The 16579-nt window shown below is 49.0% G+C and overlaps 1 protein-coding gene across 2 annotated transcripts; it reads right to left on the reverse strand.

The window, feature by feature from the left end:
• Nucleotides 1–2080: 2080 nt before the first annotated feature.
• On the reverse strand, nucleotides 2081–3306 carry LOC125553623. 2 transcript variants are annotated; one of them, XM_048717381.1, is made up of 3 exons: nucleotides 3179–3306; nucleotides 2826–3057; nucleotides 2081–2741 (listed from the first exon to the last, which is right to left on the reverse strand). In XM_048717381.1, the coding sequence occupies exons 2-3, from the start codon at nucleotides 2988–2990 to the stop codon at nucleotides 2541–2543; spliced, it is 366 nt and encodes a 121-aa protein (XP_048573338.1). In that variant the 5' UTR covers nucleotides 2991–3057; nucleotides 3179–3306; the 3' UTR covers nucleotides 2081–2540. The 2 variants fall into 2 exon arrangements, with proteins under 2 accessions (XP_048573338.1, XP_048573337.1); XM_048717380.1 differs by lacking the exon at nucleotides 3179–3306 and having other exon boundaries at nucleotides 2826–3168.
• Between the last annotated feature and the right edge of the window lie 13273 nt (nucleotides 3307–16579).

A 16579-nucleotide genomic window follows, 5' to 3' on the forward strand; every position in this document is an offset into this window, starting at 1 on the left:
GTTTAGTCCATAGATACAGCCCATTTTCTTTGATATAGATGCATACTTAGTTTAGATCTGATGTAAGTCTTGCGAGTACTTTGGATGAGTACTCACAGTTGCTTTGCTACCTCTTTTTCCCATATACCCAATTGTTGCGACCAGATGACGGCTCCCAGGAGTCAGACGACACCACTGATGACTATTACTACCCCGAGGGTGCCTACTACTACGTGATGGCCGCTGACGACCTGGAGTAGTTAGGAGGCTCCCAGGCAGGAGGCCTTGCCTTTTCGATCAATGTTGCTTTTGTGCTAGCCTTTTTAAGGCAAAACTTGTCTAACTTATGTCTGTACTCAGATATTGTTACTTCCGCTGACTCTTGTGTATTCGAACTTATGTATTCGAGCCCTCAAGGTCCCTGGCTTGTAATATAAAGCTTGTATTATTTCAATTTGTGTCTAGGTTGTGTTGTGATATCTTCCCGTGAGTCCTTGATCTTGATCGTACACATTTACGTGTATGATTAGTGTACGATTGAACCGAGGGCGTCACATAGCCGCCGGCATTTTCCGCACCTCACAGCCCTGCGGAACCCTAGGCAGTGCGATAGCAGTGGATCCCGGCCGAGACGGGATGGCGGCGGAACGTGTGGAGGCGGATGCGGCCCCAGACCCCAAGCGCGACATTGCCAAGCTCATCAACTATGTCGGGGTAAGCACTCCCCACTCTAGTTTCATTGTTTGCCTCTACCACCTTGGTGCTTCATGCCCGGTGTCGCATGGGTTGCGGATTTGTGTACTGTTAGATCGTTACGAGATCGAGTGCTCGGCCAGGAAAAGATGTTGGTTTTCTCATGTTGACGAAGTGGGGAATTTTCGGCCTACCAACGCTCAATTTTGAGGGAGAACAGTATAAAGAAAAATGTGTTTTTCTCGAGCTCTAAAAAGGAAATTTCTGCGTGTTTATTTTAGTTCAAGGGGAATGGTGGGATGATCAAACGCTAAGGCCCTCCAGAGATCACAGGCTCTGGCTTGCATCCATTTTACTGCTTCAGGGTGAGTAGATAACCAAGGTCACAAATGAGCGTCACAACCCTTTGAAGACTATGTGGCACTGTTCTTTCCACATGCCTCTGATAGGATAAGTTCATAAGTATGATGAGAGTCGCTTTATCATTTCTTTGATCAGACGTTAAATTTTGCCTCCTAGATTGCAACAAGAAGTTCATGTCTTCAGCTGGAACCTAGGACAGGGTTGAGCTCTAGCTTGATTGTGTAGTTGCGGCAATAAATGTTCATACATCGTTGAAAACATGAAAGCATAATAGTCAGACATGCAATGTTGCTGGGTAATTGTTGTGCCATGCATCCGTCAACAAAGGGCCACAGTGCATATTATTATGTTCCAAACCTATGCACAGTTCAATTTTTTGACGTGTGCTTGAGGAGATGTTTAACTTGCATCCGTTCAAAAGCTGCAACTCCGTTCATTTTAGTATGTTTCAAAGAGAAATGTCTAACAGCTCCCGGGTGCCCCTACACCCTCATGAATAGTAAATTCATATAAAATTGAAAAAAATCAAAAAAATCTGAAACTTTCAAGGATCAAAGATTTGATGTTCCTGCAAAGTTTTAGCGACAAATAACCTTTGTGGAGCCCTCACCAAAAAAACAAAATCACTGCTAAAAAATGTACATAAACTTTGAACAATGATTTTGTTTTTTATTGGAGTGCTCTTCGAATGTTATTTTTAGCTAAAACTTTTCAGGATCATCAAAAGTTTCATGATGTTCAATGTCCCAAAGTTTCAGATTTTTTTATTTCTTTTGCATTTGTTTTGAATTTACTGTTCATAGAGGGCCGGTTAGAATTATCCAAGCTTCTCAAAACCTCCATGAAACCAACAAGCCATACCCAGTACAACTCAAATCTGTGTCTGGAATGGATGGGTTTTTAGTCCAAACCTACTCCCGCGTTCACAAATATAAGATGTTCTAACTTTTTTTTAAACCGGATGTATATAGATATATTCTGGGAGCGGATTGACAACTGTCCAGATGCCGGAGAGGGTAATACATACAAAGCCAGTCGCTGCTAATATTTCAGATCCGAACCACAAAACGACATTTTAACATGAGGTGAACCGCAGAATCCGGTTCGCGCTTCAATAAGTGGCACATGCCGCAATTAGGCCAATTACGATGCTGAAGTCGATAGGCGGTCTAGACACATTCTTGCAGTAATAATGATTTCAACATATCCTCCTTTTGTTTTGGTTGAAGTAATCTTCACTCTGAAGCTTATAACACCACAAAAAAAAGGAAAAAAAGTATACACATATAAGACTGACAGTGGCACTAACACATCTATTAACAAACACACAAGCACGACCACACGCGCATGAGTTGGACCCCTAAACATCAAATCATACACCTAGTACACACCACGTGTATAGGTCTCTCTTATATAACACTTCAAAGCATACGATGTGTGTCGTGTGGATGTGGTTAGTGCTCATGTATGTGGACGTCAGATGCTGAAGCGAGCCGACCAGGGCTCTATCTCTTGATCATGCTGGCAACGACGGCCATGCGCGGCCTCTTGCACACGGCGCGCAGGAAGAAGAAGACGCCGACGACGGTGGGCAGCAGAACGGCGGAGAAGACGACCTTCTCCACCCAGTCCGTCCGCGTCATAACCAGCGCCAGCAGCGGGCAGCACGCGACCGCCGTCAGCAGCAGCTGCAGAGGCACCCAAACCTGCAGCGGATGGAACACCTATGTGAGCCACACGTTTCCGAGTAGATATCTGTCGTCTATCTATGCGTGTGTGTGTGGACGTACGTAGTTCGGCATCTTGCGATCGTCGTCGTCGTCTTCTCCGCCGGAGGCAGCGGAGGACCTTGGCCGGGCGCCGAAGTTTGCTGGTGGCGCAACGACGACGATGACTACGGACCCGGGCCTGGACCCCCTCTCCAAGTCCGGCGGCTCGTCTCCTTCCTTGGCCATCGGGCGACGACGATGGCGACGGCGCCGGACGCGAGTTTTTCGGGTGCCAACGACCTAGGTTAATAGCCTGTAACAACTTTCCTCTGCGATATATTATTAACCGAAGAGAGCAAAAACAAGCGGAAGCCCCTTGCGGTAGTATATGAGTATGGACGCCGGATCGAGGGCCAGCAACTAGATTTCCATACCGCGTTTAGTTAGAAATTCCGATGCCGCGTTTAACTAGATTCCTCCAAAAAAAAAAAGGCGCCGCGTACCACTTGGATTACTGTCTCCTCTCCTCACAAGGGATTGACGCAAGGGGATTTGATGTCTTCTCTCCTTTTTAATATAGTTGGTTGATATGTTGACCATTTTTATAGACAGGGTCAAGGAAAACGGTCAAGTGGATGGACTTGTGCCTCATCTGATTGATAGAGAAGTTTCCATTTTACAGTACGTTGACGAACACTATTCTTATAGGCAGCAATTTTTGCGGAGTATGTGGATACGGCTACGGCTATAGGGAAAGGTCATCTATAAACATTGTTATCGGTCTGCTAATCAAGCAGCTCATGTGTTCGGCCACTCCGATCCAATGCACCGGCGACCACATTGCTACGATCGCCGCGGAGATGCAGTGACCCTTTGCTCACTTCCCTATCCCCTACCTCGGGCTGCCCCTCTCTGTTCGCAAGGCTTCTTCCGCGAGTTTGCAGCCGATCATCGACAAGCTTGGACGCAAGCTCTCCACATGGCGAGCATCCATGCTCTCTAAGGGAGATCGCCTATCCCTTGTGCGCCATGTCCTCAGTGCCATTCCTACTTACTTTCTCACCGCCATCGCCTTCAACACCACTGCCATCAAGAACGTGAACCGGATCATCCGAGGATTTCTTTGGGCAGGATCTGATAAGGCCAATGGTGGCCAGTGCCTCGTCAACTGGCAGGCGTCTGCCGACCCATCTCTCTGGGTGGCCTAGGCATCCGTGACATTCAACGTACAGGCATTTCTTTCCGTGTTCGCTGGCTTTGGCTGCAGCGTACTGACGCCTCTCGTCCCTGGAGCCACCTCCATATCCCCCATGACGCGGACGCAAGTGCTATTTTCAGAGCCTCCACGACGTGGCAGCTAGGTTCTGGAGATGCTTGCAGGTTTTGGACCGACCACTGGGTCGACGGCAGGTCTGTGGCCGAGATCGCTCCCCTTGTTCTCGCTCTCGTCCCCAGGCGTCTTCAGAAGGAACGTTGTGTACGTGACGGCCTACTTCAGCGCTCTTGGGTGCGGGACATCAGAGGGGCGCTTGGGCCGGCAGCCATGGTGCAGTACGTCGAGCTTTGGCGCCTGCTGCGGCACACTCTTCTCACCAGCGAGCCAGACAAGCTGCGTTGGCGGTGGACTTCCTCCGCTACTTACACTGCGAGTTCCTGCTACAAAGCTTTATTCATTGGAGCTTGTGAAGACCCCTTCTGGCGGCTCACCTGGCGTCCTTGGGCCCCCCTACGAGTCAAGTTTTTTCTATGGCTAGCCATGCAAGACCGCTGCTGGATCGCGGAGCGCCTCGCTCGCCGCGGACTGCCCCATGACGGTGCCTGCGTCCTGTGCGACCAGGAGGAGGAGACCATGCATCATCTACTTGTCGGATGCTCTTTCTCTCGCCAAGTTTGGCACGAGATCCTCGGTTGGGCACGTGTGCCCATCGGCCTCCCTGCCCCGGACACGCCTTTTCAGCTGTGGTGGCAATCCTCTCTCGACCTCGCGTCGAGTCCTATGCGCAAGGGTCTATCCTCCCTCGTCATCCTTTCTGCTTGGTGGATTTGGAAACACCGCAACGCCTGCATATTTGACGGAGCGACACCATCAATCACCTTCACCTCTGAGACCGTCAAGGACGAGGCACGCCTGTGGGCAAAGGCGGGCGCCACCGGACTACAACACATTCTCCCCGGCGCTTAGCCTCTAGTTTAGGTAGTGGGGCTGAGCATCCCCTTTCTGTTGTGCTCCTTCGCTTGTACACCATGCCTAGTGCGTACATGGACTCGTTAGCGTTGTAACCCCATGCTTGTACTCCTTCTTCTATCAATACAAAGATACGCAGCTTGCGTATTCGTGGAAAAAAAAGCAGCTCATGTGCTAGCGAATCATAGTTATTGTAATAAGATCTTTTCTTTTTGGTTGCACGAGCCACCTGACGTTTTGGTCAGCAAGCTCGCAGACGATGTATCTATTATTTGATTGTAATAAAGATAGTCATGATGGCTTTTTCTATAATAATAAAAGGCAGCGCCCTTGTTTGCTTGCGTGCCACATTGTTCCCCTGTTACATTTGTTGTGTCGATGGTCCGCCGCGTTTATTCGAATTTGAATCAAATAAACGATTAATGCTGGACTTCTTCGAGAACAAATTGCACGCTGCAATTGAATTTTGCAGGACACACACAGAGTTAACATCAAATCTATTTCATCGTGGCATTGCACTTTATACGAGTTTTTTTGGAGTAGCTGAAACCACTAGTTTTGGAAACCCCATTAAAAACTATGAGCGGAGAACATAGGAGCTCCTCCCCTACAAAATTAGGGTTCCTCCGCCTTCCGTCGGCGCTGCTGTCGGTCCGGCTTACCTCCGGTGGCCTTAGGACCATGGGACGCGGTGGATCCTGGCCCTTACTGTGTCAGGCTTCGTTTTTTAATGTGTTTTCAAGTTTTGTTAGGGTTTGTGTCCTGCTCAGGATGGCGAGACGGCGCGACTCCCTGAAGATGGAATAAGGTTCTCCTCGCCTAGTCCCCGCTTTGTTGGTGCATCTAGTATCTTCGGTGGGCGTGTGGAAGTGTGTCTCCAGCGGATCTGCCTTTGGTGGATCTACTCGGATCTGTTCGGCGTTCGTCTAATTTTGTGTGTGTCTTCATGTTGAATTCTTTCGGTCTATGCTACTCTTCATCAGCGGAGGTTGTTGTTCTGGTGCGCCGGTCCTATGGGGCCTCATCACGACGACTTTTCGATTGTCTACTACAACAAGTTTTGTCCAGCTCCTGTGAGGGAGGGACGATGACAACGGTGTGTCTTTGGCTCGCTTTAGTACTTGTAGTCATCACTAGGTGGTCTATGAATCTGAATGTAATTTATTTTTTTATGGTGTTTGGTGTACTGACATGATTAAAGATGAATAGATTGAATGTTTTCTCACAAAAAAAGAAAAATTGTGAAATTTCAGTACTTTTAGGCATTGACGTGAAAAAAATGCCATATAAACATTTACTAGTCTTTTTTTCCTTGGACACTCCTTGATAAACACTTCCTAGCTGACGTCTGACATGATCAATTCAATGTTGAACTTTGCATTTATTTCCTTCTCAATGTATACAACCATGTAATGTTAATGAAAATTGTCGTCTATTTTATTTCAAAGACACGTCTTGATAAGGTTCACTGCTGGAAAAGCTCGCTCTATAGTTACAATTGACACCGAAAGAGTGATGACAAACCGCAGTAATCTATGAAAGATTGGATACGCATAAGCCTTTCATGTTTTATGTAATCCAATTGTCAAATCAGCAAGTGATGACAAAGAATTCAGTTGTGGATGGTTGCAGACATCTAATCGATAGTGTGTAAGTTGTGACTCCAGGTGAGCCTCCTCCTGACTAGAAAAAGCTGTTGGATAGAATTTTTACACAAGCCTACGAATCGTTGACATGTCAAATGACTCATGCCTTGGATCCAAGGGTGCAGAGAGTGTCATAAGCCCTGTAGTCTGAACGCTAAAACAGTCATTTAGCCCAACCAACTGCCGATCTATTGCCACACTGAACACATCTGCTGAAAGAACATGCGGTGTCCCCATGTTTGGTTTTGGTAATTGATGACAATCTCTATGGACTAATGGTTTCCTTGAGTTATATTTGAAGGTTTTGTCCATAGGCTTTTCTTGGAGTGCATGTGTTGTTTTTAAGGAGAGTTTGTGTCGACCAAGGTGTATTCAAGGAATTATCCAAAGATTGGTCATGTGAGAGTTGAGCTTATTGTAAGCATGTCTTGAAGAAGAAGATTGTGTGATCATTCATGTCTACCTTCAAGACATCATCCAAATAAAGAGAATTGGAAAGGTTCAAGGTTGATCAAGACTAAGTCAAGAGTGAATCAAGTTGATCAACTCACAAAGCGCAGAAGATGTACCGAGAGGGATCAAGTGACCCCATGGTATGGTAATAGTTGTCAATTACGCTTTGTGTACTAACCCATGGTCTTCGTGAGAGTTCTTTGTGGGGTTAGGTTGCGGTGTGCAAGTTCAAGTGGAGCATCACGAAGAGATCAAATGCTTGAAGCTTGCCGTCCTTTGTGGTGATAATGGACTTGTGAAGATGTGCGGAAGAGTGGCTCACCCATAGTGGAGTATGGGGAGCAATCAACTAGTATTCATCGAGTCAACACAATCAAGAAAGGTGGTCCAACTTGAGGGAGTCAAGTTTGTCATCATCTAACTCAAGTGGACCATGTGCAAGGCAAAGGTTTGCCCTTGATAGGTTTTCTATTTTACCGGTCTCATGATGGTAGTTGGGAGACCGGGTTATAGGATCGATTGCCGTACTATCAAGGGGGGCTCTCGATGAGTAGCTTGATCCTATCGTTCGTAGAGAGCTCAAACCATTGCATCCTTGCATCATTTTTCTTGGTTCTTGTTTGGTTCTCTTTATGAGTCTTAGAGCTTATGGTCATCTTGATGACAAGCTTGAGTTCATCGAAAACGGAGTTCGCATGCATCTTCTATGATGTTTTCGATGTTGGAGGTTTTGCCGATTCTTCTCAGTTGTTTCACTCCTCTTTTTGTTAGGCATATCTCCACTGCATCTTCTATCATTTTGCTGTTTTGATGCTACTCGTCGTCTTGTTTCCAACAAGCTTGAGTTTGCTCAATTCGGAGCTCATATGCAGAAGTTATGGTAGTTCTGGTTTTCTTGAGTGTGGTTTTGTCAGGGTCCTAGCGGTAGTACCGTGGTACCCAGTGGTAGTACCGCTGAGGGGTCACAAGCGGCAGTACCGCTCCCCAGCGGTAGTACCGCTGAGGGGTCACAAGCGGCAGTACCGCTCCGCAGCGGTAGTACCGGCGGTGACTCTGCAGCAGTACTACCGCTGGCTTACCAGGTCCCTACCGCGTTGATTCGAGGGGTCTTTTTCTGTGTCGGATTGTGCGGTACCTCGCTGCGGCAGTAGTGCGGCAGTACCGCTCCTTAGCGGCAGTACCGCCCTTCCTCCGCGGTAGTACCGCCCGGTTCCCTCTTTCCCTTTACCCTTCGCTCTGCGCGGCAGTACCGCCGAAGGGAGCGGTAGTACCGCTTAACCCAGCGGTAGTACCGCTGTCTCCTGCGGTACTACCGCCCCAAGGTTCATGTTTTGTTGCTCTTTTCCCCTGTTTCTTCCGCCTGAGCGGTAGTACCGCTCATGGAGCGGTAGTACCGCTCGTGTGCGGGCTGAGCACATAACGGTTGGATTTTCCCCCTCCTATAAAAGGGGGTCTTCTTCCCCAATGAACCTTATCCTTTGAGCTCATATTCTTCCCCCATTGTTGACCTTCTTTGAGCTTGCCAACTCTCAATCCCTCCATGGATTCTTGCTAGTTTTTGAGGGAAAAGAGAGAGGAGATCTAGATCCACATTTCCACCAATCACTTTCTCCTCTATGTGAGGGGAACCCCTTGGATTTAGATTTTGGAGTTCTTTGTGTTCTCTTTCTTGTTCTTCCTCTCATTTTCCTCCCTAGAATTAGTTGTTTCGGTGGGATTTGAGAGAGAAGGACTTGGGCACTCCGTGTGCCCTTGCCATTGCATTTGGTGCATCGGTTTGAGTTCTCCACGTGATACGTGGAAGTTACAAGTTGAGAAGCTTATTACTCTTGGGTGCTTGGTACCCTTGAGCTTGTTCCTTTTGGGTGCTTGGGCGCCCTAGACGGTTGTTGGTGTTCGGAGCTCAATCATTGTGGTGCAAAGCTCCGGGCAAGAGTCGGGGTCTCCAATTAGGTTGTGGAGATCGCCCCGAGCAATTTGACGGGTACCGGTGACCGCCCCCAAGGGTTGCCAAAGTGTACGGGTTCGGTGACTGCCCCCAAGGGTTGCCATTTGTACGGGTTCGGTGACCGCCCTCAAGGGTCCCTTAGTGGAATGACGGCATCTTGCATTGTGCGAGAGCGTGAGGAGATTACGGTGGCCCTAGTGGCTTCTTGGGGAGCATTGTGCCTCCACACCGCTCCAAACGGAGATTAGCATCCGCAAGGGTGTGAACTTCGGGATACATCATCGTCTCCTTGTGCCTCGGTTATCTCTTACCCGAGCCCTTTACTTATACACTTTAATTTGTGATAGCCATATTGTTTCTTGTCATATATCTTGCTATCACATAGTTGCTTATCTTTCTTAGCATAAGTTGTTGGTGCACATAGGTGAGCCTAGTTGTTTTAGGTTTTGTGCTTGGCAAATTAACCGCTAGGTTTATTTCGCATTTGTTCAAGCCTAAACCATAATTATTTTAAAGCGCCTATTCACCCCCCCCTATAGGCGACATCCACGATCTTTCATCTGCTTTCTAGTAGTGAAGCACCGTGATGTTATCGTGTTTATTTTGAGACTTGGTCGCATCAACATACCTACGAATTACAATACGATATATGTGTTAAAGTAAAGCAATTGTGACTAACATTATTCTACTACATAGAGCAAAAGGGACATACTTGCAACTCATATTGGGGATCTCAACTTTTCCAAAAACCAAGGCAAAGGATTTACCTCATATATTAATTAAGAAAGAATAAAGTTTTTACACTAGGCCGGTAAGTAAAAAGTGGTGTTACTCTCCCGGCATTATAGTACCCAGTTTCTTAGCCTTGGCGATGACCTAGGTGAGGGCTTCACTCTTGATGTTGTTTAGCAGAATTGGGGGTGGCACGCTCTTGTTGCGGAAAATGCGGGCATTACTCTCATTCCAAATGGTCTATCCAATGACTGTGATGAGGGATGCCATGGCTTTCCTGTTGGGAGTGCTCAAACTCGATTGGCTCACCCACCAATACTTAATGGAGTCCTGAAGGTGCCATACCAAAGTGTCAAGGTTGTCGAGGTTTAGCCGCCCGTTGACCAAATTCCAAAGGCGAAAGGTGAAATGACACTTGACAAGAGGTGTGGCCCAGAGTCAGGCTCCCGTTTGCAGAGGGGGCCAAGATGGCAATTCGTCCATCCCCGGCGTGCTAAGCGATCAGCAGTCCATCTGATCCTGGATGGCAAGCCACGCGAAGAACTTCACCTTGAGCGGTGCCCAGGCTTTCCACACTGTGTGATCCATAGGAGAGTAGAAGGTTCCGAAGAATTGTGCCGAGCAAGCAGATGCCGCTGAGTATTGACCATCCGTAGTGTGCTTCCAAGAGGTCCCGTCCTCCGCATGCTCCTCTAGGTGGAAATCTGAAACGAGCATATGAAGCTCCACAAATTGGTGGATGTGAGCCATAGTGAAGTTGGTAGTCATCTTTATTTTGGAGATCCATGAACCCTTGTTCAGTGCTTCCCTGACCTTCCAGTTTGTTCTTCATACAAAAGGACTTAACCTCCTCTATAAGAGGTTCCAAACCTTCTTCTCTTAGATCAGCGAGTAGCACCTGAGTGTTCAAGAGTGTTTGGCACAAGACATCTGTGATTTTCATAATCTTCTCCATAAGGTGCAAAATGAATACATAATCAAATGAGACGATTATCCTTATGGCGCCTCCAGGCTCCAGCATCTCCACGGAAATATTGTGTGACCGAATGATTGGTTGCTATATTTCGTAGGACTATAACTGTAGCAGCAAACGTCTTCCCAAGCTCTGAATTGACTCGAAGTGGGAACTCCATCTAGTGTCTCCTGGTCTATCCGGTTTGCCTCTTTACCCATATCAAACTCCCCCAGCTCAATTTCAGATGCAACCTCAGTGGCTTAATTTGCTAGTAACTCATCATTGTGTTTAGGTGATGCACTAATGGTATTTTATGATGAAATTAGCATGTTAAAAAAAATGCACTTCATGTACCTCCCGTGATGCTGCAACAAGAGCCAATATTGAAGTTGTTGTGCCATAAAATAAATGTAATATGCATAAGGACACTCCTTAAAAATGTAAAGTCTCCAATCCATCCCACTCTCCTCGCATGATGATGGCCCCGCCATAGCCTGACCTTTGGTACCTTGCACATTTAAATTATTATCTGCTAGGACGGTGCAAATTTTCTCCTTGAGAGTCAATGCAAGAGTGTCATTGACATGATTGACATCAAAGAAATGCTCCTGTATGAACCCTTCAGTATTAGGCAACGAGATGACCAATGCCACTTGCTCCTTTTGGATTGATCACGGCCTTGGTCAACCATTATACAAAATTTACTAGCAACAATTTCTTCTGTAATTATTCTTTGCACCTTCCCAGAAAGTATACTAAGATTTTCTTGTTGAACAGAATGAGAGGTTTAGTTTGACTTTCCAGGAGCATTTGCCAACAAAAAAACATTTTTCACCTCCTTGTTATAAGAAGCCAAAAGTTTAACTAGTTCAAGGGGATTACCCTGGTTAATGGATCTTGCAAAGTCATCATGGCCTCTAAAAGGACAAGCCTGAAATGATAACCACCTGTATCATATCACAGAAAAATTCTTGTTAGATGCTACAACATAACAAATATTTTAATTATTGTGACAGAAGTGTTGAGTAACGTGATTGTATTAGGAAATATAGGTTAGACTAGGAAATATTCTGGCTTGCTTTGTACTGCAAGTAGATCATGTACTCCTATATATATGCCCACGAGGCTCAAGCAATACAAAAAACTATTCCATCAATCCTCTCTCTCCCTTCTAACATGGTATCTATCGCAAGTCGATCCTAAACCCTAGCCGCCGCCGCTTCCGCACCCGCGCGCCGCCCCCGGGGCGGTCGGCCTCCATGACCGCCGACAGGGGCCGCGCCGCCGGTACCTAGGGTTCGTCCGCCGGCCGTGTTGGCCGGCTGCCCTAGAGAATCTTTTCTCGAGCCTTGCTCCAGGTTTTTTGGCTCTCTCGCCGGTCGTTTTGATCGACATTTTTCTTTTTGGTTTTTCTATCTAATCTTGATTGGTTTGCGTTGCCCGCCGCCGCCGTCGACCCCTGTGCGTCTCTACTCCGACCCCGGCGTGACTAGTCGGCCTCTCCTCCGACCCGGCGGCCACGCGCGCCGTGGCAGCCCGTCCGGGCCGGTCGCCGTTCGCGCGTCGGTCCGCCCGTTGCCCTGCGCCGGCTGTCACCGCCCTGCTCCGACCAGGACACATGCATCGCCCCGATCTGGCGGGCTCGCGCCATGCGACGGCCAATCATGGCCGTCACTCGCGCGTCGGCCCGTCCATCGATCCACGGCACCCGCCTCCGCCGCGTCTGCACAGCGGCCCAACGGCTACCTCGCCGACCTCGTTCTCGGCTGCGTCGGGACGGCTACGTCAGGCTTGTCGGCTGCCTCAACTCGGACGCTGCTACTCCGTTGGTCGCTCGGGCCTCGCTGCCCGGGCGCCGGCGCTGCTTTGACAGCCCGGGTGCCGGTGTTGATAAGCTCGTTCGCGACGTCCCACGGCGTCCGTTGTCGTCGGCTTCATCTCGGACTCCGCCGCCACCACGCCTCCACCGAGCGGCGTTCCCGACCTCGCGTGCGATCGGCTTGATCACCCGCTCGCCGCCGCGATCCGCCTTATCTACGCCGCGCGACCGACCTGGCCCGTCGGCTATGCGCGCCTCCGCGGGTCCGTGAAGATCATCCCCGAGTTCAGCGGGCCTCTCCATCGATCGAGCATCGGGCTGCCGCTGTGTCTCCCCGTCGGGCTGCAGTGCCGCCGCCCCGTGGTTCTTCTCGCGGCTGCATCGACTTGTGTGTCGCCGCTGCGTCGCCCCTTCAAGCCGTAGTGCCGCGATATGCGGTCCCCACCGCCACCCCGAGGTCGTCCCCGCGGTTGCACCGACTCGCGCGCCGCCGTTGCGTCGCCCCTTCGGGCCGCAGCGTCGCGACGCGCGGTCCCCGCCGTCGCCCCGACCCGCCTGCCGCTGCTGCGTCGCCCCTTCGGGCCGTAGCGCCGTGGCCCGCGGTTAGCTCCACCATCACCGTGCGTCGACCTCCCGTGGTATGCCGCGCCGTGTTCCTTGGCGTGGGAACGCCACCGTCCGTGCTGGTCTTCGTCACACTGTGAGGGTTCTTCGCCTACTTCGAGCATCGCCGCTGCGCTTCTAACCTGGCCGCCGCTGCCGTCAGGCCGCCGCCGCTGCTCTTCTTCGGCTGCCGCCGCCGCTACCCCCGTAGCTGCCGCATCCGCCCGTCCACCCCCTTCGTCTTTGTCCAGCACCAGCCCGTCGCCAGTGTCGCCGTCATCTACCCTGACCGCTTCATCTACTCCATCAACAGCGGGCGACATTGGCCTCACGCTGATTGGCGCCGCAACCGTCGTCGAGTCCTTCTCTGCTGGCCTCTCTGACTTCTTCGACATGGCGTACAGCTCGTGCAGGTCCCAGTCTTCGCATGCCCGGTGCTGGCAACACCGATGCGTGGCTTCATCCACGACGTGTCCCCGGGCCTGGCAAGCCTGGTCGGCGCTTCGTCAACTTCGTATTCGTCCATCTACGCATTCCCGGTGCTGGCAACACCGGTGCGTGTCTTCGTCCACGATGTGTCCCTGAGCTTGGCAAACCCGCTGCGACGCATCATCAACAACATCTTCTCCCCGGTGCACCACTACTTCGGCACCACTGCGCCCATGCTAACTCGGCGCCCCCTTGCGCCCGCGACTCCACGGCGACTTCCTCGACACCGGCTACCCTGACTCGACATCGACCACGGCATTCTTCGCACGGCTACCTCGACCACGGCTCCACCACCCACCCTCTCGGCTACATCGACAAACGGCACAAAGGGCTACCGCCTGCTTGAGCAACCTCGTTGGTTTCCACTCCAGCCACGACTCCGTGATGCGTCGACCGTTACGACTGTGGGGGGTGTCCGTCGGCTTGCCTTCGGATTCTTCTTCATTCTCACCGTCTGTGTTGCTACCGTTGTGACTGCAGGGGGATGTTGAGTAACGTGATTGTATTAAGAAACATAGGTTAGACTAGAAAATATTCTAGCTTGCCTTGTACTCCACGTAGATCATGTACTCATATATATATATGCCCACAAGGCTTAAGCAATACAAAAAACTATTCCATCAACCTCTCTCTCCCTTCTAACAAGAAGATGAAAAAAAATTGTTTACCGAATGGAATCAATTGTAACTTTGAGCCTAAGCCTCTGCAATCATTTTTGTGGATGCTTTCACAAACACCTTATTGATACGAGTCATGTTGATTTTAAATTTCTTATAATAGCGAACTGAGAAGTTATGGGCTGAATCGACATCTTTGCCCATATGAGTTAAAAAAGCACACTCTTTTCCATTATTCACTTTCTTCCACCTATCAAAGCCCAAGACAGTAAACGTATCTGAGCCGCACTTCCTAATTGGCTTATGTGCATTGTGTAAGGTGGAAACTCGAGCCAATCAAACTGCTTGAACCAACTATATTGGAAACGTTGACGATTTTTTGGTGGATGATCCTTATATAGATACTCCTTATGTGTGGCATGTATTGGTCTTCAGAAATATAGAATCACTGTGCATATAGATTTTCTTAGAAGTCAAACTTTGATCATTTTATACATAAAACTATTTATATACACAATACCATATATATATATATATATATATATATATATAATATGAAACTACGTCTTGTGATGAACTAATGATATGTATTTGGCATTCTAGATGTAAATATTTTTCTCCATAAATTTGATCAAAATTTGTGAGGTTTGAATTTTTGATATATGCACTACATCATGGAATCATGGGAGTATTTGGTTACTTGCTTATTAAAAATATTTCAAGAGAAGGTGTTGCGTTTAGAAAAACTTAGAAGCATACGATAATGTTACATCTGACAAACGTCAGCTGGGAGGGAATGGCAAGGGAATGCTCTTTTTTTTTGCAAATTTAGTTGGGAAGAGAGGGTAAATCCTGCCTTTTTTACAGCAAATGGCATGCGTTTATGAAGAAACTGCCAACCTCATACTTCTTTTTTGCGAGAAAATTACCGATATATTCATCATAGCATCGCAGTACAAAGAACATAAAAATAATAAAAATTACATCCATATCCGTAGACCACCTAACGACGACTACAAGCACTGAAGCGAGACAAAGGCGCTCCATCGCCATCACCCCCTCCCTCAGTGGAGTCGGGCCAAACTTATTGCAGTACACAGTCTAAACTTATCACCTCAAATGTTCGTAAATACCAACCCCTCCTAGAGAATGTTCGCCGGCTGCGGTCCAAAACATAAGATTAAGGCATCTCCAACGCCGACCCTCAAACCACCCGCATACGTTCGAACCGCGCATCCGGATGTGTTGTACCACCCAATGTTGGTCCTGTCGGTCCGTCCAGCGATCCGGACGTGTTTTTTCCCGCAAACCGGAGACAAACTACGGGGGTTGCGGGCGTCCGGACCGCTGCCACGCCCGCGTCTGACCGCCTTGCCCCATAAAAAATCCTACCCGCCTCTCCCGTGCTTTCCATCGGACGTCGGCGCCGCTTGCCACTCCGCATTCATATCGGCCCACAGCATGCAACGGTCGGCATTGATGCCCGCGATTTGACCGAACGGGAGGGCGGCAAGGAGTGATCGCTTAGCGATTGCTCCGCCAACGCCGGCAGGGGCAACGCCGCCGCCAGGGCTCCGCCGACAGTGGCCAAGGCGGCTCTCCGCACCATGCAATAGGAGGCGGAGCCGCTCCTACGCGAGCGGCAGGCAGCCACCGGACAAGGCTGTCGCGGCCTCAAGCAACATTGCGTCACTGAAGGGACGACGAGGACACAGACGACGATGGTGGTGCGGCAGGACAAAGCGGCCACGCGTACGAGATAGTCGTCTGGTATTTATAGTTTTTAGTAAAACAATCAAAAAATCATCCGTTATGTAAATTATATCCGAACTTGATGAAATATGTCGTCTTTGCATGAATTTCATATGGTTAGTTCAAACAGTTGATGAAATGTATGCAAGCAGCTTTGGATGTTCTGCTCCCGCATCAGTGTCCGCGGGCTGACCCCTTGTCCGCGGACGAATGCCGGAACATATTTGCGGTCCAGCTTTAGAAATGCCCTCATCCAGAAAAAATACCCTATGGACAATAAAGTGGCGCGGCAAAGGCAAGCGATCCCTGCTGGCTAGAATTTTGTACACTAGGGACGTGTTTGGTTGCCTGCAACCATATGATGAGGCTGTATGAGGAAAACGATACAGGCTAAGCAGGGCCTAGTTGAAGAAAAATATTGCAAAAAACGACGTATACATGTTGATTGGTTACCTGTATGGTGGTTGGTGGGGTTTTGCAGCATACAGGCTCACACATTTAGTAGCGGCGGCTTCCCATATACGCTGTGAGAGGAGTATATGGTCTGACACGGAAAAGAAGAGAATTTTTCTCACCTCGTGATCCGTGCGAGTTTGCATGAATGAAAACCGATAATGTGGGAATTTCTCCTCAGCA

This window comes from Triticum urartu, chromosome 4, assembly GCF_003073215.2.
Source record: "Triticum urartu cultivar G1812 chromosome 4, Tu2.1, whole genome shotgun sequence".
Lineage (NCBI taxonomy): Eukaryota > Viridiplantae > Streptophyta > Magnoliopsida > Poales > Poaceae > Triticum > Triticum urartu.

Coding starts and splice junctions, on each gene's coding strand:
- LOC125553623 (XM_048717381.1), bottom strand. CDS start 2,990: ATGGCCAAGGAAGGAGACGAGCCGCCGGACTTGGAGAGGGGGTCCAGG. Junction 2,742..2,825: donor ATCGCAAGATGCCGAACTAC/GTACGTCCACAC, acceptor CATCCGCTGCAG/GTTTGGGTGCCTCTGCAGCT.